The sequence below is a fragment of the Lynx canadensis genome, chromosome C1 (genome assembly GCF_007474595.2).
Source record: "Lynx canadensis isolate LIC74 chromosome C1, mLynCan4.pri.v2, whole genome shotgun sequence".
Taxonomy (NCBI): Eukaryota; Metazoa; Chordata; class Mammalia; order Carnivora; family Felidae; genus Lynx; species Lynx canadensis.
Genome location: NC_044310.1, coordinates 102,164,220 through 102,192,136, shown reverse-complemented (window position 1 = coordinate 102,192,136; position 27,917 = coordinate 102,164,220). Strand labels below are relative to the sequence as shown.

The window sequence follows — 27,917 nt, the reverse complement described above, 5'->3', positions numbered from 1 at the left end:
GGACTGGGTAAAACCTGGAAACCTTCGCTTTCTCTAGGAATCTCTAATAAACTCAGCCTTTTAAATACTCTGAGCTTTTTGGTTGTAGAAAGGAAGCCAGGAAGCTGACTGGCACTCGGTGTAATTTGGAAAAAGAAAATTTACTAGATCTAGGAGTTTAAGATGCTTAGGAGCATTGACCTCTGTAACTTGTTAGCTTCTACGAACCTTACTTTTTAAGGAGCAGGTGTGAGGAACCACATTACATAGCTGGAATTGCTCTCTCTGCTTCTTAGCTCCTGTTTCAATGGTGGCACGTGTGTCGACGGGATTAACTCCTTCTCTTGCTTGTGTCCTGTGGGCTTCACTGGCCCCTTCTGCCTCCATGAGATCAATGAATGCAACTCTCATCCATGCCTAAATGAAGGAGTATGTGTTGATGGCCTGGGTACCTACCGCTGCACCTGCCCCTTGGGCTACACTGGCAAAAACTGTCAGGTAATTACATTTCATCCCACTCTGCTGAATATTACAGTTCTCTTCTAAGCAGAATAAACCCCTCCTAAAAAAGAAAATTCTGCCTTGAGGGATGTCTCTGAGATAAATCTAATAGCTGGTAGATTCCAAAATGGTGACATTGGCAAGATTATACGGATTAACAAGCGTAAGACTGTTGTAACAGGCTAACCAAGAACTACAGAAAAACACACGTGGGAAATAAGCACATAGATGTTTTTTATGTTGGAAATACAAAAAGGGAAGTAAAGAATAATTAAAATAGTCTTTAAAGGTCAGATACAGTTTCTAGGGGGATAATGATAATAATTACCATGTCTTGCAGTGTTATTCTCAAAACCAAGTTAGTCACATGTCTTTTAACTTCAAATATATAAATATACATTTTCATATACTGTTAGGATGGAAGGACCCCTCAGAGCCAACTAGGGCAGCTTTTCATTTCATGGAAGAAGAAACTGAGTCCCCAAGGGGCAAAGTAACCTTTCCAAGGTTGCATACCAAACAGCATTATGTTTAATTTTATGCTGTTTTTACCTCTTAAACAATGATGGGATGATAGAATAACAGAACTCCAAAGAATTTAGGATTAAGTGGCCAAATTTAACTAGCCTTACAGGGTACGCTTCCATAAGGCTTTGGCTGTATTGGTCATGCAAATAACCACCACTGCATATTAAACAGCTTGGTGCTGATTCTGTGGATCAGAAGGACATTCTTCGTCGGGCTTTTGTTCATTCTCACAGTGTGAGGTTACATGTGCCAAGAGAACTCTCCACCCATACCCACTGGCACCTTCTTTCATGAACACTCCATGTTGTGAGTGTGACCTTGCTCTGCCCGGGGGTCAGGTCACCACATGTGAGCTAGGGAGAAAGGGACTAGTCTGCTCATATTCTTTGCCTCATTTTTCATAAGCTCGATTTTCTCCCTCCAAGTAAGCTCTGAGGCAGCTTTTAGGTTTAACAGGCTTTAAGTCCTTTTACTCATATCCACCATGGACAGATTTGATTGAGACCCATGTAGATTTGTCCCACAGGATTAGCATAGGTGTCACGGACCTGTCTGATAGCTGTAACTTTCTTTCTTTCTGGCCCTACGCGGGGGGCGGGGGTGTCACAGATCTGGACATAATCATAACATTAGGAAATAACTTAACCTATTAAATATTAGACTCCCTCAAATTCTTAAGCTTCTGTCGTAACAATTTTTTTTAAGTAGAGCCAGAGGAATTAGACTATATAAAATGATGAGATTACCTGGGAACACTGGACTATTTTAAGGCTTGGGTGAGGGATGGATATATATATATATAAATTTTTTTAATTAGTGTGCTTTCCTTTGATTCTTAAAATGCAGTAATGCAGTGTGACATTTTCTTCATTTCTGGTATTTGGATATTGATGTACGTGTATGCTTCCGTTTTCAGACCCTAGTGAACCTCTGTAGTCGGTCTCCATGTAAAAACAAAGGTACTTGCGTTCAGGAAAAAGCAGAGTCCCGGTGTCTGTGTCCGTCTGGATGGGCTGGTGCTTACTGTGATGTGCCCAATGTATCCTGTGAGGTGGCGGCTTTCCACAGAGGTGAGCTCTGCCCCCTTGAGCCCTGGGGTCACTCCCTGAAGTATCAGCCAACTAGCAGTGTTTTAGAGCAGGTATTGTTATCATGGGATGAGAGGGAAGAGCAAACAGGGGTGGGTGGGCAAGGCTCTACAGACAGGGTCTGAGACGGAAGGTGAAAGGGCAGAGGCACAAGCTTAGAGGTTTCAAAAAGAAATGTATTTAAAATGAGACAAAGGCGTATTCCACTTTCAGAGCTTATTTATTTTTAATATAAATCTGGTGCTGAGTGTCATAAACTATACAATAGTACAGTTAGTTGGTCTGAACCTGATGTGTTGTGTGCTCTTCTGTGATGTCTGTCCTGTACTGGGCTTCCTAGGGGTGTCCATTGACCACCTGTGCCAGCACTCTGGCATCTGCATCAATGCTGGAAACTCGCATCACTGCCAGTGCCCCCTGGGCTACACCGGGAGCTACTGTGAGGAGCAGCTTGATGAGTGCTCGTCCAACCCCTGCCAGCACGGAGCCACTTGCAGGGACTTCATCGGCGGGTATAGATGTGAGGTAAGTTGCGCTGAGCAGGCAGAGGTCAGAGACCTCCCAAAGATGGCTCAACTATTGTGAGCCCTAGCATACTGAATTTAGCTGCCTATGACTTATTTTTACAGTTTATAATTTTTTTTTTAACCGATCATCATTACATTGTTTACTGATCACCATTTCTTTCAGTTCTCTTGTGTAATAAGTTAGCATAGAGGTCTGCGACCGTCTCATTCCACAGAGTTGCCTTAGGATTCAGAGCCAACATTCACTGCCAGAGTGCATTTCACAGGCCAACAGCTCAGTGGCCCCTGGCACTTCCCTGAATAGCAGCTGAGATAGGAAAAGCCACTTTGAGGTGTGTCCCAAGTTGCTTAGCCTGTTCCATGTAGCATCACACTAAGTATTACATGTATATATTTGAGGAAGTGTGTGTCTTAAGGAACATGTCGCCATCTTCCTATTGGCTGGGCTGATAATGGTTACAGCAAAATGTTAACAGAACACCAGAGACTTGAATTTGATACCAGTTCAGGCCACCTAGGAACACCAAGAAAAGCGTTACTTCTCATAAATGAACCAAAGATGGCCTCTTTATATTGGCCCTGCAGTTATTTCCTCCCATTAGTTCAAAAGCCACCAATGCCTAACTCAAATTTTTACACATCCAGTTGTTTTAAAAATAGCCCTAATGAGCAGATATTTAGCCATTCAGAGCCTTCCTGTTGTGTGTATTCTGCAAAACTGTACCCAATATCCGTAAGCCATAGGTAAGCCCCAGGGCATAACGACCCCCCACCAAGCCAGTGTTCCCCTTCAGAGCTTTCTGACCAGATACTCTGGCTTGGCTGTAGAGTGACATCACCAAACATGTAAGCCCCCTGTTACCCCCTTCCCTTGGAATTCACTTGCCCTCCTCTCCCTACCCTCCTCCCTGCTCTGGACAGTCTTGTGCTGTGAGGGAAGCCCTCACATGCAAACCTGTCAAAGCACTAGCCAATAAAGCCACTTCATGGTCAACGTCTTTTTCCCTCAATCAGCCCTGAAATCGCTCAAACCCCATATTAGCTAGCACTGCACACCCCATCCCTGTCTCAGCCAGTTTCTCACACATACATGCGGTTTCCTGAATCTAGAGGTCAATGAATGCAGTGTGTTAACTACATACCATTGGACTGAGTTATAGGGTCCTCATCACATACCAAGGAATGCGTATTTTAAAGATGGAAAAACCTGCACGGAGGAGCAATGAAAGTTTCGTGCAGGGGCAACTCTTGAAATATCCCTCAGAATATTCAGTCCTTGCCTTTGCTATAAAGTGGCCTTTCAGCTGGAAGATGTAAATGCCAGTAAGCTTCAAGTTGGCCCAGCATAGGATGATTGGTAGGACGTGTGATAGTGCCAGAGAAACGTGTAAGAGCTGGGTGGGGGCCGGGGGGTGAGCAAAGGTATACAGCAACCTTTGAGATCTCATTTGCTCTGGTGGTCTGTTTCCAACAATGCTCCAGTGTTTCTTCCTTTTTGCTTGTTCCTGTCAGTGTGTCCCAGGATATCAGGGTGTCAATTGTGAGTATGAAGTGGACGAGTGCCAGAATCAGCCATGCCAGAACGGAGGCACCTGTGTCGACCTTGTGAACCATTTCAAGTGCTCCTGTCCACCAGGCACTCGAGGTATGAAGTCAGCCCTACCTGTCCTCCATCTGGGACATTTTCTCAAGTTATAAGTCCATTTTTGTGTGGAAGACATTTTTTAAAAATTAACTATTTAGTTCTGGATTCTGGTCATTCAAGCCATTTCCTTCTCTCGTCTCTTGCCTAGTTGCGATGTTCTGACTCATGTTCTCAGTTCTGTCTGGTGGTTGTTGCCATCTGATGTTCCGTGAAACACAGAATGTGGAAATGATACAGTGTTGCAGCAAAATTAGCCTGGTTAGCAGGATTTCTTGGTGCTTCAAGGGAAAATAACTAGTGGTCTCTTGAATAAATAATTCACATTTACTAGTTTATGTATTTGTTTAAACCTGCCAAGTTTTGCCTCCATAAGGTGGGGGAATGAATGAAATGAAAACATTTGCTTATTTCCATAAGCCCAGGGGAGGAAGTTGATGGACTACAGCTGCAACTAAGAATTGCAGTCAAGCCTGTGGAGTCCAGCCCTAGACTGAATGATGGAGCATCGCCCCTGCCTCCAAACAGTCTTCTGGAGAGAGCTCGGAGTATTGTTTGTTAGAAGAGGTGTACTTATAACCCTACCTGTTCTGAGCAGCCTGTAAAAAAAATTTAAAAAAAAAAATGCTGAAGCCATCCACAATGGCAAAATTCATTCTCAGTGTCAAAGAGAATAGAATGTCAGGGAAGTATTTACACTTAGACCTTTATGTTCATGAATTTTGACAGTTTACCTTCCTTGAGTTCAGAATTTGGCTAAACTAAAATAGGAGAGCACCCCCACTAATAGGCTAGTCACTGAGCAATGAGGTTAAAGAGGAAGAGAAAACTCAAGAGAAATGGGTTTTTAATATCTGAAATTTGTCCTGTGAAAAGGTGAGTTGTTCTCTGCTCTAGAAATCAGTAGTTCAAAGGGAAGTAGAAGTGATTTTGATTCATTATTAGTTTGTTCCTTTTAGTAATTTTACCGTTTAGGACAAGCTCTGATTCGGGTGGTGGTAGATCAAATCTCAGATCTCATTGTCTTAACACAACAATGTTTTTCGTTTGTTTGTTTTTGTTTTTGTTTTTGGTCAGTCAAAGTCTGAGTGTGTTGAGCTACCTCTCTCTCTATTTTAGATATGCAGTTGCAAGCCCTTGGCCTCCAGGGCCTGCAGGGCAGAGGAGGAGAGACACTTGTAGGGCCATGCAGCAGCTCTCACTACCTCAGTCTGAAGGTGACGCACATCATTACTGCTCACAGCACACCAGCCAGAATTAGCAAAATGGTCTCCGCCTAACTCCAAGGGAGACTGGGAATGTGGGAGAGCACATGGATATTTGTTACACACTAAGATTTGTCCTATACCATAATCATTTTATAAATTACAGATGTCAGCCTTAGAATGGACCATTTCATAAAGCAAAAAAGTTCTCTCTTCTGTTTGTTAAGGATAGCTTAAACATAGTTTTGCTACTGTTACTGACAATCTGTTTCTTTCCGTACTTTGTATATGTCATCCAACTCCTTTTGACCTCCAGGTTTTTGTTTTTTAATGCGAAATTCTTATTAAGGATCCCTTGTGCGGGGCAAGTTGCTTCTCTCTTGGTACTTTCAGAATCCTGTCTTACGACCTTTTGGTTATGATGAGTGTAGGTATGGATCTCTTTGAGTTTATCATCAGAATTCATTGCATTATCATACTATGTATGCTTGCTTAGGTATGTAGACTGGTATTTACTTCTCCTGGCTTGACTTCTCTGTCCATTGGTAAACACTCAGGACCCTGTCAAATCCTAGAAGCTCATTGTGAGAGTTATCACAAAGATTGTTTTTATTTCAGTACTCCTGACCTTTGGATCCTGGCCTGGGGAGCACCTCCAGCTCCAGGTCAAGGGCTGACAATTCTTCCTGTCTCTGCTATTTTGCTCTAGGCCGAGGTTGAGCTCATTGCCACTTGACAGGTCTGTCCACTACTGCTGGTTCCCTCCTGACAGGAGGCATCAGCGTTCATTTTACTAGCAGTCCCTAATTACCAGATGTTCTGTGAGAGTGGAATCACAAACTGGTTTTGTTCTTTATTTTTGTGTTTTTGATTTAGTTTGTAAATAGGCAATATATGCACATGGTCCAAAATTTTATATGTAGATGCACACGCAACAAATATATACACATGTAGCAAAAGCGTGAGGTGAAATCTCCTTCTGTTCTCCTTCCCCATACCTAGTTCTTCCTCTCCCACCACCAAGTAACCTCCACTTTATTTTACTTTCTTGTGTATCTTTCTAGAGTTTTTTATGTGTCCTTCAGAATTTCTTTATGTGTGTAGAAGTCAAATACAAAGATATTTTTACTTACCCCACTTCTTACTCTGAAGATAGTGTATTATTAGTTACCCTCTTGCACTTGATTTTTTTTTTCTTTACTTAATTGGAGATATTTCCATATCAGTTTGTAGAACTTCCTTAATCTTTTTCATCCTACAGAATTCCCTATTAGCATACCATAATTTATTTAACCAGTGCCCTAGTGACAGGAATTTGGGGTTTCTTGCATGTATACATTTGTAGATAAATCTTCAGAAATGAAATTGCTGGATTAGAGAATATGTGCATTTTGATTCATACTACCGAATTGCAGTGTATCAGCATACTGGCTTCTCCACAGTATGTGGTTGGACGTCTTCTCATCTACAAATCATTTGGTTTTCCTCTTTCAGTGGTTTCTGTTTGTCTCTATATCCTTTTTTCCTGTTACATTATTCATCTTAATATTTAACAGAGATTATCTATGATACAAAATATTATCAATATGTTATTTTTTGTCTTTGATTTTCTTAATGATTTTTTTCATGCAGAGCTTTTTCTTTTTTCTTTGAAAGATTTTTTTTTAAGTTTACTTATTGATTTTGAGAGAGAGAGAGAGTGTGTGTGTGTGTGTGTGTGTGTGTGTGTGAGCAGAGGAGGGCAGAGAGAGGGAGAGAGAGAGAGACTGCCAAGCAGGCTTTGCACTGTCAATGCAGAGCCTGATGTGTGGCTTGATCCCACACACTGTGAGTTCATGACCTGAGCTGAAACCAAGCCTCCCAGGCACCCCCAGAGCTCTTTATTTTTAATCAGATTGGAATTATCAGTCTTTTTTTATGGCTTCTGGATTTTGAATCCTAATCAGCAACACCTTCTACACTCTAAGACTGTAAAGGAATTCTCCCATATTTTCTTCAAGTACTAGAAAACTGGAGCATTTTTCCATGTGGCTGCTGATTTGTCCCAACACAATTTACTGAATATTTGATCTTTTATACAATAATTTGAGATGGCACCTTTATCAAATTATAAATTCCCATGTGTTTTTGGGTGTTTTTCTGGATGTTCTTATTTGCTTTATTGTTCCATTAATTTATCAATACCACTCTGGTTTAATTATTAATGATCTTTGTTTTCAAGGTTTTCCAGGCTATGGTTATAGTTTATTTTTTCATATAATTTTAGAATCAGATTGTCTGTTAGAAAATCCTTATGGCATTTTTTTTTTATTGTGGTCACATTAAATTTATGAATTTATGTAGAGAAAAGTGGCATCTTTACAAGGAGGAGTCTTCCTAACCAAATCATAACATCTTTTCATTTATTCAGATATCTTTTGTGTCTTTCAGGACTATTCTAAAGTTTTCATATAGGTGTAGTACATTTCTTTTTAAGATAATTCCTATAATTGGAACGCTCACTCAGTCTCTCAAGTAAATATTTGAAAAAAAGAATATTCCTATAATTTGTGTTTTGCTATTGCTATTGAAAATAAGGTATTTTCTTCCATTTTTCTTTCTCCTTTTTAATAGTCTTGCTTATATTAGTGTATGCTACAAATGCAAGTGGCGGGAATACAGAACTGTTCTCCTTTATTTTGTAATTTTTTTTTTTAAGTTTACTTACATATTTTGAGAGAGAGAGAGTGGGACAGGGTCAGAGGGAGAGAGAGTCCTCAGCAGGCTCCACACTGACTCAAGACTCAATCTCACAAAACTGTGAGATCATGCCCTGAGCTGAGATCAAGAGTCGGACACTCGGGGCACCTGGGTGGCTCAGTCGGTTAGCCGCTGACTTCAGTTCAGGTCGTGATCTTGCACTCCGTGAGTTCGAGCCCCACGTCAGGCTCTGTGCTGACAGCTCAGAGCCTGGAGCCTGCTTCAGATTCCGTGTCTCCTTCTCTCTCTGCCCCTCTGCCTCTCATGCGCTCTCTTTCAAAAATAAATAAACATTTTTAAAAAATTAAAAAAAAAGAGAGTCGGACACTTAAACTACTGAGCCACCCAGGCACCCCTCTTTTGTAATTTTTTTGAATCATTCATGGAACCAGCTCTAGAATTTTCATTGATTTCTTTTGTAGTTTCTCAAAAATATTTACAGATATTCATACTAGATGGCTCATTTACATCTATAGCACATTAAATGAGTTCTGTTTTAAATGGAATAACCTTTGAGCTCTCAACAGGATATTTTCCCTATATTTTTTAAAAATAAGAAACTAGTACACATTACTTTATAGAAAAAGCCAGTGGTCTAAAACTTAAAACATATCACTCCAAAGTTAGTTCCATTCTTACCAATATTTTTCCATACTCGTAATTTATGTATTTATTGTTATAGTCTCTTTTGAACTGTTTTTATAGTTAGAATCAAAGGAGTAAATTAATGAAAACTCCTGGGTTTCTCTTGAGTGCCAGATTCCTGGTCTCTCAGGTGGGACAAATAATGCCAGCGACCCCACAGGGGACTGCTTGGGTGGGTTGTGGCGGAGAGTATGCATGAAACACTGAGTGTGTTCTTTCCTTCACTCTGGTCACTGGGAGCACGGCAGCTGTCATGGATCAAGCGTGTGCTTTGCCTTGCCCGACCTAAAATGTCCCGTCACAGATGGAGCCGTGTAACCTGAATAACTGTAAAGTGCCAACAAGGGTGGCTGTCTTTTTGCCGGAAAGCAGCTTTCCGAGGTTGTCGTCATCCTTTTGTCTCTTCCCTTTCCTCCAGGCCTGCTCTGCGAAGAGAACATTGACGACTGTGCCGGCGGTCCCCACTGCCTTAACGGTGGTCAGTGTGTGGATAGGATTGGGGGCTACAGTTGCCGCTGCTTGCCCGGCTTTGCAGGAGAACGGTGTGAGGGGGACATCAACGAGTGCCTCTCCAACCCCTGCAGCTCTGAGGGCAGCCTGGACTGCATACAGCTGACCAACGACTACCTGTGTGTCTGCCGCAGTGCCTTCACTGGTGAGAGCCTCCCCGCCGCCCCCCGTGCTCTGCCTCCGAGGGCCTTTGAGTGAGGAAATTGGGCTCTTGGGTCATGACCTAGACCCAAGTGAAGCTTTTCCTACGTCTGAAAAACTAGACCAGGTTAATTCAGAGGCTCAGTTTTGCCTTAGGTCTGTGCTTCATGGATGTTACAGTCCACCTCTGCCTTTTTTTTTTCCCCCTAAGAGATGCTTTCTCTTTTGTTATACATTGATTATATCATACTGTAGCAGAAATATAAAAAAAGAAATAGAATGTTAGGAGTGGTTGAGCAAAAATCCATTTTTTATTTGGGGTAAAAAACACATAACATGAAGTGTATCATCTTCACCATTTTTTTTTTTTTTTTAAATTTTTTTTTTTTTCAACGTTTATTTATTTTGGGGACAGAGAGAGACAGAGCATGAACGGGGGAGGGGCAGAGAGAGAGGGAGACACAGAATCGGAAACAGGCTCCAGGCTCTGAGCCATCAGCCCAGAGCCTGACGCGGGGCTTGAACTCCCGGACCGCGAGATCGTGACCTGGCTGAAGTCGGACGCTTAACCGACTGCGCCACCCAGGCGCCCCAACATCTTCACCATTTTTAAGTGCACAGTTGAGTGCTATTAAATACATTCACGCCGCCATGCTGCCATCACCAGATCCAGCCACAGAACTCTTTCATCTGAGGAAAATAACGTCTCGTGTTCAGAAACCTTACATCTACTCTGGTTTCATCACGCTGCCTCCCTTGGCATGTGATGACCTGGGTTACTGGTAGTCACTGCCACAGTGACCTTCTTTCCATCTCTGGAACCCAGAGAGGCTCAGGATCTTCTAGGTCACCTAAGGGGAGTAGGTCCACATGGGGATGTGTTTAAGCACAAATCAGTTCACGAGAGTACGTAATGCAAAGCTTCAGGGAATGATCTGCATAGCTGAGAGCTGACCAGGTCTCTTCTCAGGCTCTTCTCCAGAGAGAAGCCTTCTCAGGCTTCTCCAGGTCTCTTCTCAGGCTTCTTTTCTTCACACATTGTAAAGATGGCCAAGCTCTGCCTCAGAATAGGGGCTTGTCATAGGCACGCGTTAGTTACTTCTGAAGATGGGCAGCTTGGTGACTTTGGGGGGACTAAAACAGTTTCTAACCGTGGCAGTGTCACCAGATACTCAGAAGTCTGCCTGGCATTTGTGGAGTCATTCTAAACCTTATGCTGTAGTAGTGTTCCTTGGGAGTCGGATAATAGGCTATAGCAGTCTGCTTAGTAATAATTTGGCAAGTTGGACTCTAGTACATTCAGAACCCATCTCTAGGCTTTTAATTTTCAAGATATGTTACCTTTAAGAACTTTGGTAATTTATGAAGAATGGAGGGATTTTGCCTGGATGCAATATCAAAAGAGAAACCATCCATTATGAACATCATACGTATTGAGGCAATGCTGGACAGAAAGAGTATGAGCAGTCTCTCCACAGCCTCATATTAGCCACGATGTGCTTTGGAAGCCAGAGATGCAAAACTGGCTGCTGTTTCTTTCATTGTCTCTGGGGCTTCCTTTATCTGGAAACACTGAAAACACTTACAAAGAAAGGGGAAACAGATAAAGGAAGGACTGGAGACCACCTTGAATGAGGATCCCACCACCAGGAAGTAGGGTTAATGCATTTTCCACACTTGTGATTGAAAAGAATCCCTCAAGCTCATTGCTTGTAATTATTGTGGGATGCTGTTGCTGAGATGAGCACTGAGGGGCCGTCTGTCCCTGAGCCCCATGTCCATGTGATGGCTGCTCTCGGATAATGGCTGCTGCTGTGATTTGAAGAGACAAACACCCCCGTAATCCTTGCCTCTTAATTCTGGCTGGCCACAATTGTTACTATTTTAATTTCCTTTTATTTATTTTTTTAATGTTTATTCATTTATTTTGAGAGCGCACACAGGCATGTGAACAAGGAAGGGAAGAGAGAGAGAGACAGAGAGAGACAGAGAGAGACAGAGAGAGAGAGAGAGAGAGAGAGAGAGAGAGAGAGAGAGAGAGAATATCCCAGGCAGGCTCTGCACTGTCAGCATGGAGCCCTATCTGCAGCTCTACCCCCACGAACCGTGAGATCATGACCTGAGCTGAAATCAAGGGTCAGACGCTTAACTGACCGAGCCACCCAGGTGCCCCTAATTTCCTTTTAGAAGCCCCTCTTTGTAAGTGACTTCAGGCCACATGAGGCCCACCTCCTGCTGGGCCTCCAGGTGTTTCCCCCCCCTTGATTTCAGTTGCTTAGTTCACTTTATCATACAGCAGTGGTCTCGAGATGCCATCTGTTTTAGAACTGTTTCTAGAAGAAATGAACTCTAGAAATATTAAGCTGTATTTTAAAGCAGTGCTGATCAAATTCCAGAAAGGCTAGGAAGTGATTGAAAAGAGATATTATGGATGAAAATTCTCTTAAGCCACAAATCAGCACTTGAATGCATTGGTCTGGTGTAGCCTCTTCTGTGAAGTTGACAGTTTTAACAAAATGCAGTGAACAGTTTTGGTAAATATTTCTTTTGGCTTGTGAAAGCTAAAGTTATCTTCAAAGGAAAAAAAAAAGCTGAGATGTCCTTTTCTGTTTCTTTTGGTCAGATTAGAGAGATTTTTCACGACTATGCCCATCTTGTTTTGTGAGTCTCTTTGGGAATCTGTGCCTTGTGTACCTATTGTATAGGCAAGACAGAAGGGGTACTGGCCTGAGCCAGGGGTGAGCCAGTCGCGTGGGGGTCCAGGGAGTGTTTCCCTCATCTTCTGTTCCTTTGGCCTTAGGACTGAGCTCACACCTCTTGCCCCATCCCTCACCCTTCGGCTAGCTCCCATCCCAGCAGCACTCTGCTCAGTATATTGCCTTTTAAAACTCCTTTTCATTTTCTGCTTTGAGGTCGTCACTGTGAAACTTTCGTCGATGTGTGTCCGCATATGCCTTGCCTGAATGGGGGGACTTGTGCTGTGGCCAGCAACATGCCCGATGGTTTCATTTGTCGTTGTCCCCCGGTAAGTGCCACGTTGCCTATCGAAGGGGCCTGCTCTCTTTCACACAGTATGGACAAAGCTGGGATTAAACCTGGTTTTTCCAAGCTCCTTCTGGAACTTTCTTGGTGGGGAGATTTCTTAATTTTAGCCCCTTCACCAAAAAGTGCTGGGGTTTCCCGTGTAAAAGCTATTAAGAAACTCCCGGAAACAGTGAACTCCCTGATCTGTGACTCAGTCTTCAGAAGCACTTAGAGAAATCCACAGGAAGCGGTGGAACGTTCCCATGAAAACAAGACTTGTGTCTCTGACCTCTGGGTCCTGTGCTGGGGGGTTGTCTTGCCCCCAGATTGGGGCAGAGTTGGTTGGGAATGCTGCTCCTTAGCAGGGACTATTTGGGAGCAAGCTGCCTGTTACACTAGGAGGAAGCCTATTTTTAGCCGTTTGCTGTGCAAACTCTTTTGCCACTGCCAGAGGCTGAAACCCTCCCCAAAACAGAGATCACTATGTGTGAGGACAAACCAAAAGGAAACCTGTGCTGTCCCCTTGGCCTCACTTAACAGGAAGTATAGGAACAAAATGGCACAGATAGCCTGTGAGACTCCCCAGATTCCTGAAGTAACTTCTTCCACCATAAAGCCATTATATGAGTGGTCTAATGACGTTAAGGAAGGTGCTTACAGGTACAATGCCACCTCAGTCCCCCCCCATGCCCAGTGGACTTATTTTCTAGAAGTGAGCTCTTAAAGTGAGAGAAGTCTTCACTCATCCCGTGGCACCTCTTGAAAAGGCCTCTTCCTAGGACGCGGCACAGGAGGCTACATGGAGGGATCTTAGCCGTGTGCCTAGTCTTTATCTTTCTAGAGGTGGGGCAGAGAAGGGATTGGGAGGGAACACCGGGCCTGCTGTCCTCATCTGTTCACTAATCTCAACAGGGATTCTCCGGGGCAAGATGCCAGAGCAGCTGTGGACAAGTGAAGTGCAGGAGAGGGGAGCAGTGTGTGCACACGGCCTCAGGACCCCGCTGCTTCTGCCCCAACCCCCAGGACTGCGAGTCAGGCTGTGCCAGTAGCCCCTGCCAGCATGGGGGTAGCTGCTACCCTCAGCGCCAGCCTCCTTATTACTTCTGCCAGTGTTCTCCACCATTCTGGGGCAGCCACTGTGAGCTTTACACGGCCCCCACCAGCACCCCTCCTGCCACCTGTCTGAGCCAGTATTGTGCCGACAAAGCTCGGGACGGCGTCTGCGACGAGGCATGCAACAGCCATGCCTGCCAGTGGGATGGGGGTGACTGTTCCCTGACCATGGAGAACCCCTGGGCCAACTGCTCTTCCCCACTTCCCTGCTGGGATTACATCAACAACCAGTGTGATGAGCTGTGTAACACGGCCGAGTGCCTTTTTGACAACTTTGAATGCCAAGGGAACAGCAAGACGTGCAAGTAAGGGTCCAGGGGCCCCAGAAGCTGAGGGAGACTGTCACTAACACACCTCGGTTCCTCGTTCTTGCTCCTAACCACTCCAGGGCTTCAGCCCAAGCTGCCTCTGCTTTTCAGACTGGCGCCCCGAGGCCCTCTTCCGGGTGTCAGCCTTGCCCCGTCGCACGCTGCCCTGTGTTCTCCCTTGCTGACAGAGGTCCAGGAATGCTCATGCACAGCCACCCTCTCTCTGCCTCTCTCTGCCTTCTCACCTGCTGCTCTCACGACCTCCTAGGGGAAATAACTTTTGGAAGTGGTGTTACCCCACTCTCAGGCAGCCTCTCACATAACCTGCCTGCAGGATGGATGGAAAGGTCTGTACCTCTATCTGTTCACCCCATTCCTTTCCCTCAGACAGAGTTTCCCCTTCTAGACTTATGAGGAAGCATAAGCTAGACCAGGCCACTTAACCCTCCTCGTCGTCTCTGTGGCAGTTACAGGGTGCTTTATGGTTTACATAGCAACTTTCCTTTTAGCAATCCCATTTAATTTAACCCCAGTGAACTCTCAACAACCTTAATGAGGTGTAGGTACTGTTAACAGGTCTTTCACAGGTGAGGAAACTGAGACCTGGGAGGTTAGAGAACGTGCCAGAGCACATACAGCTGTTGCTGACTCCCAAGCTCTTTGTTGAGCCAGTGTGGCAGGTGATACCAATGGCATAACCACTATCAAGGGGTGAGAGTGAGGAGGAGAGTGAGGATGAAATAGTTTGTGCATCATTTAGGTTTGGGGACTCGATTTCCTTTTCCCAGTATTTGAAAGAGGCTGTACAGTTTAAATCTGGTATCTTGTCTGGGACACACCTCTCCCCACCTGCCTTCCAGAGCTAGGATTCAGTCTTGTTTGGGGAGGAAATGGGCCATATCGACAGGGTCCTCTGTGGAGCCCTGATGGCTCAGGGCTCTGTACCCGGTTCCTGGAGGCCCCCCTTTTTTTTTTCCAAAAGCTCATTCTTACCGCAGCAAGGACAGCGATTAAAAAAAAAAAAAAAAAAAAAAAAAGGAAGCATGCACCTGGTTAATTTGTTTCAGGCATGCAGCTTTGCTTACAAAGCTGACTTACAAAGATTACCAGCTGCCTGGGCGGCTGTAAGCCCGTGCAGCATAGCGAGCACAGTGTTGTTTCTCCTTTGGAGGGTGCTCACATTGAATGGCATAGATGGGATATGTACTCTGTGCTGTCAGGATGGGAGACTCAATGAGGGGACCTGATCTGGGCTACAGAAGATAGGCGGGAAAAGCCACAGTAGTTCCAGGCAGAAAACCAAATAGCACTGCAGTCTATTCTGAGCCCTTCCCTTGTTCTCCTCCTCTTCTGCCTCCCCCTGCCTAGGTATGACAAATACTGTGCAGACCACTTCAAAGACAACCACTGTGACCAGGGATGCAACAGTGAGGAGTGTGGCTGGGATGGGTTGGACTGTGCTGCTGACCGGCCGGAGAACCTGGCGGAGGGGACCCTGGTTATAGTGGTGCTCATGCCCCCAGAGCAGCTTCTCCAGGATGCCCGCAGCTTTTTGCGGGCACTGGGCACCCTGCTCCGTACCAACCTGCAGATTAAACGGGACTCCCAGGGGGTACTCATGGTCTACCCCTATTATGGTGAGAAGTCGGCTGCCATGAAGAAGCAGAGGATGATACGCAGGTCCCTTCCTGGTGACCAAGAACAGGAGGTGGTTGGGTAGGTTTTTGGTTTCTGAACTTCTTAAAGTTTATAAAGCTAAGTACTCTGACGCACAGAGGAAGTCATAACTGAACCTATAAGAATGCAGAGCTCAGGCAAGTAGAACAGCCACCAAGTACAGTAAACCCGTGATGCCAGTACGTATGTTTAAGGGTAAGGTTTTCCTTGGTCTTGGTATCCTGAAAGGCGGGCTGGAGCAAGCAGAAGGTGGGATGTCAGGACGGCCTCCTCAAATGCCAGAATGTGTAACCTTTTGCCAGGGTTGCCTCAAATCCCTTTACTACTGACCATTCTTTTTATGTTAATCATTGCGTTCTGTTCAAGGCCATGCATTTATAACAGAAGGCTCTCTGTAATAATCTTGAATTGTTCTGTCATTGCACCCCACTATTTGTTGCTGTATCCCACAAGTTTCAACTGTATAGCTACCTCAGATGCAGATGCAGAGACCACAGAGAATAGGGACCCACCCGCTTTACCCAGTGTCCTCCCTTTGACTTGCGTTGCCTAAGTCAGAAGGCGCAAACTCAGCCAGACCAAGGAAGGTGAGACATAGTCCGGTGGGAACTCGTATTTAGGATCTAAAAGGACAGGATCTAATTTCTGAGATCTTTTGATGGCCTCATCACAGAGATAGGAGAGCCCAGTGCTGATGTGAGGAAGGAAGGCTCATGCAGTCCTTTCTAACTTCACTTGCTTGACTGGCACCCTCTGTTTTACTCACCATTTCCCCTTGGCATCCTACAGCTCTAAGGTGTTTCTGGAAATTGACAACCGCCAGTGTGTTCAAGATTCAGACCAGTGTTTCAAGAACACGGATGCAGCAGCAGCTCTTCTGGCCTCTCACGCCATTCAGGGGACCTTGTCCTACCCTCTTGTGTCCGTCGTCAGTGAGTAGCACTGGTGTTAAAGGAAGAGTTTGGGGCAGGGGAGACGTCACTTGGGGCCAGTGAGAAAAGGGCACACTTTTCAGTGTGCAGCTCTGTTTTTCAGTGCCAGTGAGGTCAATCAGTCAATGCCCTCTAAATGAATTTTATGCTAAGATTGAGAGGTTTATTCAGCACATTCCCTGTCTCCCTGCACTTCCAGGTGAATCTCTGACTCCAAAAGGTACTCAGCTTCTCTATCTACTTGCTGTTGCCGTTGTCATTATCCTGTTTATTATCTTGCTGGGAGTTATCATGGCGAAACGAAAGCGTAAGCATGGCTCCCTCTGGCTGCCTGAAGGTTTCACCCTTCGCCGAGACTCCAGCAATCACAAGCGCCGTGAGCCAGTGGGACAGGATGCCGTGGGGCTGAAGTAAGACGGTTTGCCAACACGCCACTATTCACAGTAGTAATAGCAGGGATAGAGGAGAAAGGAAATCTTGTTGAATTATGATTTTAAATTTCGAGCTCTGGCCACACCACATTGTCACACCTAACCATGATTCTGAGTGCCTGCTGAGCGACTATGAACTAACAGAGTCTGGATGCTTCTATTCTGTATATATTAAAGCAGTGGTGCTTGGCTTATATGTTGAGGCACCCTTTTGTTGTAAGCTCTTGATCCACAGGAAAGGAAAAGATGTTTACTCGGGCAGTGGGATGGAAAATACTGCCCATCCTTTGTGGGCCAAGGCTCCTGAAAGTCTTTGAGGATAGCCATGGAAAAAGTATTGAAAACCACTATATGAGTTTATGACATAACCTCTGCTCTTGTTTTTCCCCTTCATAATCTTGTCCTATCAGAAATCTCTCAGTGCAAGTCTCAGAGGCTAACCTAATTGGTTCTGGAACAAGTGAACATTGGGTTGATGATGAAGGGCCCCAGCCAAAGAAAGCCAAGGTAAGCTGGCCATGGTAGATCCACTATTATCAGCCACTATCTGGTCACATCAAATTTCTGTCCTTTGCTATCTAGAGTGTCCTGAATGGGTGAAAAGGGTGATAGTCTTTATGTGCTGCCCAGGCAATGGCTACCCCAGGTTGTCATGAAAGGCAAGAATCATTAGGTCATTGATGACCTTGGGTTACCTACATATGTGTTTCAGTAAGAACTCTTTAGAGGCACCTGGGTGGCTCAGTCAGTTAAGCATCTGACTCTTGATTTCAGCTCAGGTCATGATCTCATGGAGTTTGAGCCCCACATCGGGCTCTATGCTGGCGGTGTGGAGTCTGCTTGGGAGTCTCTCTCTCACTTTCTCTCTGCCCCTGCCCCATTTGCATGCACGTGCTCTCTCTCTCTCTCTCTCTCTCTCTCTCTGTCTCTCTAAATAAAAAAATAAATAAACCTAAAAAAATAACTCTTTATTAAAAATAATAAAACAAACATGATTCCTTCCTTAAGAATCATGCTGATGGTAGCTGAATAAGGAATGATGTGTGTAAATAGCAGTTTCCTTTATGACTAGCTCTCCCCCTTATCTTCTCTGGATACTCCCCCTTCAGGAAGGAAGAAAGCCAATGACCATTGAGTTTGGAGGTTCTGCATCTTGAGCGCAGGAAACTAGAACCATAAAGTAAGAGGTAGATTGGGCTGAAGCTGATGTGAAAAGGGAGACAGTCCATCCATAGCTATACGTGGCTGGGATATGCATATATCCATGAGTATTCTAAAGCAGCTTGAGGGGATGAATGCTTGAGGAATATAGACATGCAATACAGCATGATGGTTCAGAACATTGCTTAGTTACAATCAGAACTGGATTCAAGTCCAAAACTCTGCTAGTTAGTAGCTGGAAAACTTAACCTCTTTGTACCTCATTATCCTTATCTGTAAAATAGGGAGTTGTTTCAAAGATTAAACATATATGTGTGAAGCATCTTACCCATTTTCTATCATGTAGTAAATATTTAATAAAAGTAGCTGCCTTTTAAATTATAGTAATAGTTACTGCCCAGCAAATATTTTCTTGGGTGTTTGCTATGTGCTGGGCATTGTATTAAGTACAGGGAGGTGATATTGAACAAGGCTTGTTTCCTGTTCTCATGAACCTTACCTTCTCGTGGTAGAGACTGTTATATAGTGCCTTGTGAGCACTTAACACAGAGTCAGTTAAGTAGAGGTAAGCAGAGGGTATTTTCGAACCCACAAGAGGAATTAAAGTCCCGTTGTATTTGAAGGGTAGGTAGGAGTTAGTCAGACAAAGAATTGGGAAAAGATACGGCAGGCACAGGGGACAACTCAGGCAGAAGTCCAGAAGCAAGGAAATGGTGTTTTGGGGATCTGTATCTAGATAGCGTATTTGGTAGGTGAAATAGATGGTATATTAAGGCTGAAGCCTGGAGTTTGGAATGGGGAGGTCGGGAGAGTGGTACAGATGGCACAGGAGAGGATGACAGGAATCACATCCGGCAGCAGCAGGAAGGCAGTGTGGATGACACCCTGGCAGGTAGAATAGGAGGAGACTACAACTGCCTCCTTGTCCGCAGCTCCTAATGGTGGGCCAGGTCAACACAGAGCGTTGTTTTCTTGTCAGGCTGAAGATGAGGCTTTGCTCTCAGAAGAAGATGATGCCATTGATCGACGTCCATGGACACAGCAGCACCTTGAGGCTGCAGATATCCGCAGGACGCCATCGCTGGCACTCACTCCTCCACAGGCAGAGCAGGAGGTGGATGTGTTGGATGTGAATGTCCGTGGCCCAGGTCAGCACACACCCGCTTTCCAAACCTGCCCTGCCTGCCCTTGGCTCTGTGATGTGCCTCGGTGATCTGCCCCCTGCCAATTGCACAGACTAAATTAGCATGAGGAAATGAACACTCAGGGAATACAGACATGCAGAACATGTAAACTTCTGTAAGAAGAGGGAAGGATTTTATATTGCCTCACCTACAGCATGCTTGGGAATAGGTAGGCTGATTACATGGGAAAGAGTTTAGTGGGATAGAGAAATAATATCCCAAAGCAGAAGGATAGAAAATTACTTTAATTGATACCTTAGTGCATATTATTGTTAATACTGGATATTTTTAAATGTTGCCCAATTTAAAATAACATAGCACTTAGGAACTCAAACAGGAAGGCTTGCTTAACTTAGAGAAGAGCCCTAGCTTAAAAACACTCTTATTTTCCCATAAAGGGCATTATCTATCAGAGGAAAAACAGGTGGCAAATGTAAAACGAATTGCCCATTACCACAAGAAGCTCAGAAGGTTTTTTCCCCATAAGAATAACTTTATTCAAACAGAACGCTTCCAGCCACTGGGTTCATTGAACATTAATGTCCTTCTCCTCCTTAAATATTTTTTGGAAAATTCCGTTCTTATAGATGGGTGCACCCCACTGATGCTGGCTTCCCTCCGAGGAGGCAGCTCAGATATGAGTGATGAAGATGAAGATGGAGAGGACTCTTCTGCCAACATCATCACAGACTTGGTCTACCAGGGTGCCAGCCTGCAGGCCCAGACAGACCGGACTGGTGAGATGGCTCTGCACCTTGCAGCGCGCTACTCAAGGGCTGATGCCGCCAAGCGTCTCCTGGATGCAGGTGCAGACGCCAACGCCCAGGACAACATGGGCCGCTGCCCTCTCCATGCTGCAGTGGCAGCTGATGCCCAGGGGGTCTTCCAGGTAAAGAACAGAGCTGATTCCCTATAGATCTATAATGGTTTCTCTTTGCTAAGGCACTTAATACCCAATTATGCTCCTTCGGTAATTCTCTGAGAAAATAGGACGGATGGTGGATCTGGTGGATCCAGGATGGTGGAGTCCTGCTTGTTGGATGGGAAAGCAGGAAAAGAGCAGCAGAAAACTGACCTAACCAGAACAGCCAGGTAGCGACAGAGCTTACAGCAGATCCCACCAGTTTTCTGATTCTTCATCGCTGTTCATTTTGATGTGCCAAAATGCCTCCCAAATGAATAGATCAGATGGGAGTGATACCTGTTATGAAGTTCTTGACTAGTATCAGCTTCTCCCTGTAGATTTATCTGGCCATATGGGCTGCTCCTTGGTGTTTTTTTTGACATGAATTCACTGTGTATTCCTTTTATTTTACCCTTGTGAGGAAACTGGAAGCATTCTGATTAATCTTAAACTGTATACACCACAACTGAGGTTATGATATTTTCCCACTTACTCCTTTCTTTAGAAAGCAAAAGACATCACTCTCCATGAGATGGCGTCCCCTAGCACCCTTTGTTCCTTCATTCATTCATGCATTCATTCAGCATTTATTGATTGAGGATGATAGAATCATGGGCACAAAGACAACAAGCATTCCCTGCCCTCCAGGAACTTACAGGGTTGCCTCAGCTCTGATGCTCTTGTTTCTTCTTTTAACTTCATTATTTTCTTTTATCTAGTTGACTGTCTTTTCTGTACTTTCTCATCTTGTAGATTCTGATCCGCAACCGAGTAACTGATCTGGACGCCAGGATGAACGATGGCACTACACCACTGATCCTGGCCGCCCGCCTGGCTGTGGAGGGAATGGTGGCAGAACTGATCAACTGCCAAGCAGATGTGAATGCAGTAGACGACCATGGTAGGGCCGAGAGGCAGGGAGCCAGATTCTCGCCTGCAAAGCATGCCTCTAAGGGGGAAAATCATTATGTGATCTTTAAAGAACCATCTCAGATTTGAATCCAATGAAATTCTATCATTCATTTATTCTTCTTTCAACATTTTAAGTCCAGAGAACTAAGCCAGTGGGAAGTCCATAGGCGAAGATAGGAAGGGATTTTTAGTGAGGGTTTTTGGAACCCAAAGCCAGTTTATGAAAGGCTTGCCTCTGTAGGTTCCACTCTGGATATGAGGACTAGTGAGCTTGTCCTCACTAGGGAGGGATTATGAGCAACATCTTAAATAGACATTCTGGTGTGATAAGTAGATAGATTATTGTCCTCAGTATGGGATTCTACCATGTGGAAGACGTGGGTACCCTAGACAAATGATCTTTTTACCTACATGTCTTTCTAATGCTAGGCAGCCTGTATTAAAGTATTTCTAGAACAGGAAAAGGAAGATAATACTTTGGTTTTTTTCCACAGGCTGTGACTGACAACTGGCTTGCTTCTCTCTGGGAAGTTCAAGGTTTCCTTATATAAGTCATGATGCTTCCTTATACTGGGAAGAGGACATGTTCCTCTACTCTGTCTGCTTATAAAAATGTTTCTCCCTGCAGGAAAATCCGCTCTTCACTGGGCAGCTGCTGTCAATAACGTGGAGGCAACCCTTTTGCTGTTGAAAAACGGGGCCAACCGAGACATGCAAGACAACAAGGTACAGTCTGGGCAGACCTAGCAGTGCCTCAGATTACGAAGCCTTCCCTTTTCTCCTATAGCTCCTCTTGTGATGAGTATAGACAAAGAGGGAGGCAGCGTGGACAACAGCTGGATCCAAAGAGTTTGAGGGGAAGGTATTGGGTTATCCAGGGATGTGTCAGGAGGCGAGTCCTCTGCCTACACAGTACTCAGTCTGGATCAGGCTGTCCTGTAAATAACTTCAGTGTAGCCTTTTCTGCCTTTCTCTTTGACATCGTCCTTTCTCCTGTTCTCTGTTCTCTTCATGCTCACTTGCTTTTCTCTTGTTCTTATTCATTTTCTTTGCTGTGGCTCTTGTTTTCTGTTCTTGGACACCATGGTATTTTCCTGGTTGCTTTTCTTCCTCTGGGTTTTGGGTCATACTTCTCTTCTCTTGTGTATTTCCTCTTTTCTCTAATTTTAATTCTTTCTTAAACATGTTTTGTTTCCTATTGCTTCTGCTTCCCCTTATTTTTCTGCTTTAGGTTCTTGCCCTCCTACTTCTCTTATTTCTAAGAAGTCCTTTTCCTCTTAGAACCCTATTTTGATAAGCTCAGTGCTCTTTTAAGCAAATCTCTGGCTCAGGAGAATGCTTTATTTCACACATTCCCAACTAAGGAGACATCACCCTCAATGGGGCAAAATTGATTGTTGAGGAAGGGTAGAATGATCTTACTCTTTTTGTGTATAAAACTACAGATATATGGGGCACCTGGGTGGCTCGGTCAGGTAAGCGTCCAACTCTTGGTTTCAGCTCAGGTCATGAACTCACTGTTCATGAGTTTGAGCACTACGTTGGGCTCCATGCTGACAGCACACAGCCTGCTTGGGATTCTCTGTCTCCCTCTCTCTCTGCCCTGCCCCCCACCCAATCTTTCAAAATAAATAAATTTTTATTTATTTATATCTTTTTAATTATCTTTTTTACATTTATTTATTTTTGAGAGACAGAGAGACAGAGCACTAGTCGGGGAGGGATAGAGAGAGGAAGACACAGAATCCTAAGCAGGCTCCAGGCTCTGAGCTGTCAGCACAGAGCCCGACGCAGGGCCCAAACTCACAAACCGTGAGATCATGACCTGAGCCGAAGTCAGACACTTAACTGACTGACCCACTCAGGCGCCCCATAAAAAAAAATTTTTTTTTTAAGCTACAGATATACATTCAGTACCTAGGTAGATAGACATTTTATCTGTGCTAGTAAAATTTCATATGGGGAGGCAGTTAGGGAAATAATGTCTAAGGGGTTGATAATAACAAAAAGTTTGAGAAACACTGACATATGATCAAAGGTGTTACTAATTTTCATGTGCTATGTGGGTCTTTTCTGTAGGAAGAGACACCTCTGTTTCTTGCTGCCCGGGAGGGAAGCTATGAAGCAGCCAAGATCCTGTTAGACCATTTTGCCAATCGGGATATCACAGACCACATGGATCGTCTTCCCCGGGATGTGGCTCGGGACCGCATGCACCATGACATCGTGCGCCTCCTAGACGAGTACAATGTGACACCAAGCCCTCCAGGCACTGTGCTGACTTCTGCCCTCTCACCTGTCATCTGTGGGCCCAACAGATCTTTCCTCAGCCTAAAGCACACCCCAATGGGCAAGAAGCCTAGACGGCCCAATACCAAGAGTGCCATGCCCACTAGCCTCCCTAACCTTGCCAAGGAGGCCAAGGATGCCAAGGGTAATAGGAGGAAGAAGTCTCTGAGTGACAAGGGTCAGCTGTCTGAGAGTTCAGTGACTTTATCCCCAGTTGATTCCTTAGAGTCTCCTCACACATATGTTTCTGACACCACATCCTCTCCAATGATTACATCCCCTGGAATCTTACAGGCCTCACCCAACCCTATGTTGGCCACTGCTGCACCCCCTGCCCCAGTCCATGCACAGCATGCACTGTCTTTCTCTAACCTGCATGAAATGCAGCCTTTGGCTCACGGGGCCAACACTGTGCTTCCCTCAGTGAGCCAGCTGCTATCCCACCACCACATTGTTCCCCCAGGCAGTGGCAGTACGGGGAGCTTGGGCAGGCTCCATCCAGTCACTGTTCCAGCAGATTGGATGAACCGCATGGAGATGAATGAGACCCAGTACAATGAGATGTTTAGTATGGTTCTGGCTCCAGCTGAGGGCACGCACCCTGGCATAGCTCCCCAGAGCAGACCACCTGAAGGGAAGCATATAACTACCCCTCGGGAGCCCTTGCCCCCCATTGTGACTTTCCAGCTAATCCCCAAAGGCAGTATTTCCCAACCAGCAGGGACTCCCCAGCCTCAGTCCAACTGCCCCCCACCTGTTGCAGGCCCTGTGCCCACCATGTACCAGATTCCAGAAATGGCTCGTTTGCCTAATATGGCTTTTCCCACTGCCATGATGCCCCAGCAGGATGGGCAGGTTGCTCAGACCATTCTCCCAGCCTATCATCCTTTCCCAGCCTCTGTGGGCAAGTATCCCACACCACCTTCACAGCATAGTTATGCTTCCTCAAATGCTGCTGAGCGAACACCCAGTCACAGTGGTCACCTCCAGGGTGAGCATCCCTACCTGACACCATCCCCAGAGTCTCCTGACCAGTGGTCAAGTTCATCACCCCACTCTGCTTCTGACTGGTCAGATGTGACCACCAGCCCTACCCCTGGGGGTGCTGGAGGAGGTCAGCGGGGACCTGGAACACACATGTCTGAGCCACCGCGCAGCAACATGCAGGTGTATGCATGAAAGAGTCTGCCTCCAGTGTAGGGACAGAACTGCCTATTGTAAATGCTGCTGAGGAACAAATGAAGGTCATCCGGGAGAGAAATGAAGAAATCTCTGGAATCAGCTTCTGGAAGCAGGAGGAAGAAGATGCTTTTATCTTTTAGATAATGCAAGAAGCAATTTTGTCAGCTTCACTGGGTATCTGCAGGATTTGGGGTGGGAGGAACATGGTTCCTTTCAGTCTCTTACCCATCAAGCCAAGTTTGTGGAAACTCAAGATGAATACAAGACTTGGGGCCACGTTTACTCTTTTCTCTTTGGAGAAAAGAATGGATGCCTGTTGTAGCCCAGACATTCTTGCAGCCTGGACTGCATTTTAAGCCCTGGGGGCTTCTGCCATATCCATGAGAAGATTTTACGTACAGTCCTGTTGGGAATTGTACCTTGGAATTCTGCCCAAGTTGACTTATCTCATCTTCTCTTACTTGGAAATTCTTCTGACTTCATTTGGTGCTTTAATTTTTGCACCTCTCTGTGGTTGTACTCCCCCCACACCCCCAGCATGGTATAGGGCAACGTGCTTTTAATCATTCCTGCTCTGAAAAGCAATTTCAGCCTCCTTTCCCCTCTTCTCCCAGTGTCCCCAGGAATATCACAGGGTTTGCTTCGGTTATGGTTCTCAGCATACACCTTTCAAGTATGTTTCTTTAGAAAACAGATTCATTGCAGTCTCCTACATAATGTCATTCCTAGAAGAGGAAGGGGAGCAAGACATTTTTCTTTGAACCCATTTTGGAGACAGAAGTCCTTTTCAAGAGACTGCACCTTAGTTCTCTTGCCTGCATGCAGGGCTTTACGTAAACCTTACCAGGAAGAAGGATAAGAATTGGTTGTTTTCCCATTTGTGGGCCTAGTCAGTGGGAAGTTTTATCATTGGCAGTGCAGGTACTATGAGCCCCTTAAAACAAATAAACAAACAAGAAACAGACAAAGATGTGGAATGTTGGAATGACCAAGAGATAAGCTAACTCATGTGAGAAGTGGTTATCCACTTACAAGTCCCTTTCCTTCTCTCCCAGCATTCCATTGACGGCCTGTGCAAAACACATTTGTTCCCAGATCTCAGAACCCCTGGCCTACTTCACTCACTCATCCAGCTGGGAAAGCTAGCCTTAGTTGTTGAGACTTTCCTTCCACAGAAGAAAATGTCTCAAACGATGCTTCCTCGCCACTCAGAGCTGAACTCTGTTTGGCTCGAGGGACCCCGTGCCAGCCGGGTTCCTTTTGCGGAGGGATTGCAGTCTCTGCTTCCTGAGGCTGTTTCTGACCGCAGGCCTGCTCACCAGCCCTTCACTGTGCGTGCAGTCTGAGTTATCGGTGCACCCAAGTAGGTTCTCACCGAACACATGGATTTTTCTGTGTTCAAGTGCAGGAAATAGAAAGCTAACGTAGTTTTCTGGGATCCAAGCCAGCCCTGTACAAAGGTTGGAACTATGAGGCAGCCTTTGCTATTTTTTGCTACCATTCCTTTTGTTTTGAGGCAGTCGTGGCGTTCCCTTTCAGGCAACTAACATAGAAACTTACTGTGGACATTTTCCTTTCCCTGAGTTGCCTTGTAGATAATGATGGACAATTAAAGACTGTCTTTGTCATTCTCATGCTCAGATTATGGTTATATTTTACTTGAGTCGGCTCTCTGTATTTGTGGTCTTGGCACCTTCTGTGACACTCTGTCAAGGGCAGAAGCATTCTAGTCAACACTAGAAATAGGAATATCGTTTTCTTCCTCTTGTCCCTGAGTCATCCAATAGTGGATCCTGTGGCCACACTGTCATCTCTGCCCGGTGCTGTGATGTCATGACACCTGGGAAACTAGTTCTGCTGGGGCATTTTGTAGATAATAACAGGTGAATTGCCTACTCTGTTTGAATGGTAGTCTTCATTACTGCCTTGGCTAGGAGTACCCGTCAGAGCATTCCACTTAACGTGATTTATCTGTTTGTGGCCCTGTATGGAACCCCTGAGTGTCTGTTAGCATGGCAGTCTACAAATTTTTTTTTTTAGTCCTGCCCAAGCTCATCAACAGAAATAATTAGTACTGCCCCAGCAAACTGTATTCTCTCACGTGGCAACTCTTACCAGCCCTTTCATAGCAGGTAACATTTTATCTTCTGAACAGTGACTCTCTGTCCTTGGCCCATTTGTTAATTCACAGATGGGGAGAACCTCTCTGTGTGGGCCACTGTGGACCTCACCACATCTGCCCCTGTCGTCCTGTTTCATCCCCACTTCCTGAAAGTATCAGCCTCTGACCCAACATCTTGGATCCTCTATTGCCTCCTCCTTCCCCAGCCACAATTTAGGCCTAACTTGCTTCTTTTTCCTTCTTGGGATCCTTTGGGTTTTGGGAAAGGGAATGTGAAAGCTGCCATTACAGACTACGGGCTTCAGTGATGAGGAGGAAAACACTGCCTTTCAAGCATTTATCAATCCCTTAGATTTTAAGAACCCTTCAGTTGTATAGTACCTAATAAAAGTGAAGGTGAGATGGAGAATCACTTTCTTATTTGGGTTCTGAATTAGAGACTAAGTTTTATAGGACACGTCTTTTATGCCATGTATAGGTCACCCTCTCCCCAACTTTGGTTTTTATTTTTATAAATTTTTCTTTTAACTCCTCTTCTGTCTGCCTTTGGGGATAGACTCTTCTGTTTGTTTCTTCTGTTTTGTGTTAAGCATCATTTTCTGACTTACATGATGGTGAGGGAGAGAAACGTGTAAAAGAGAGTTAAAGACTTTGATGTAAGCAGTCAGCCATGATGCTCAAGCCTGCTATACCATCTTATTACGGTCGCTGGTACACAGTTCTGGCATAGAAAAGAACCAAAGGTATAATATTTTGTGGGCAGGCAGTTTGGATTTTAACCAACACATTGAATGTATGATGACTATTTGAGAGGACACAACTATATGACCTGACGCTCCCACTTGTAACTGGTACTACGGCTCCTTCCTTGTGTACATTTCTCTTAAAAGTGATACTATATGTTTGTATGAGAAACCCAGTAACCAGAAAAATGACTGCATATTCCTAACTATACATAGTAAGGAAAATGCAAACTGTTTTTACTTTTCAAATTTTCATTCTAAAGTAGTTAAGATGAAATTTATATGAAAGCATTTTTATCACAAAATAAAAAAAGATTACATGTCAAGCTCTGTGACATTGCAGTTTTTATTTTCCATTCCAGCGTCCCTGGTCTTGCAGTGACCTCCCTTGTGATGTCATGATAGGCTGAGAATGAAATAATTTTCTCTT

The 27,917-nt window shown here is 44.9% G+C and overlaps 1 protein-coding gene across 2 annotated transcripts in view; it reads left to right on the top strand.

Moving 5' to 3' along the window:
- Positions 1–27,564, top strand: part of NOTCH2 (notch receptor 2) — a 164,856-nt gene extending 137,292 nt beyond the window's left edge. For both annotated transcript variants that reach the window (XM_030328181.1, XM_030328182.1), the window contains exons 19-34: positions 276–477; positions 1,925–2,078; positions 2,437–2,621; positions 4,136–4,268; positions 9,273–9,509; positions 12,418–12,530; positions 13,442–13,947; positions 15,319–15,666; positions 16,417–16,559; positions 16,759–16,969; positions 17,401–17,497; positions 19,131–19,299; positions 19,923–20,224; positions 20,993–21,140; positions 21,780–21,877; positions 23,231–27,564. In XM_030328181.1, coding sequence (XP_030184041.1) covers positions 276–477; positions 1,925–2,078; positions 2,437–2,621; positions 4,136–4,268; positions 9,273–9,509; positions 12,418–12,530; positions 13,442–13,947; positions 15,319–15,666; positions 16,417–16,559; positions 16,759–16,969; positions 17,401–17,497; positions 19,131–19,299; positions 19,923–20,224; positions 20,993–21,140; positions 21,780–21,877; positions 23,231–24,619 — 4,435 coding nt within the window. In that variant the 3' untranslated portion in view covers positions 24,620–27,564. The remainder of the gene's footprint in view (positions 1–275; positions 478–1,924; positions 2,079–2,436; positions 2,622–4,135; positions 4,269–9,272; positions 9,510–12,417; positions 12,531–13,441; positions 13,948–15,318; positions 15,667–16,416; positions 16,560–16,758; positions 16,970–17,400; positions 17,498–19,130; positions 19,300–19,922; positions 20,225–20,992; positions 21,141–21,779; positions 21,878–23,230) is intronic.
- The last annotated feature ends 353 nt before the right edge of the window (positions 27,565–27,917 follow it).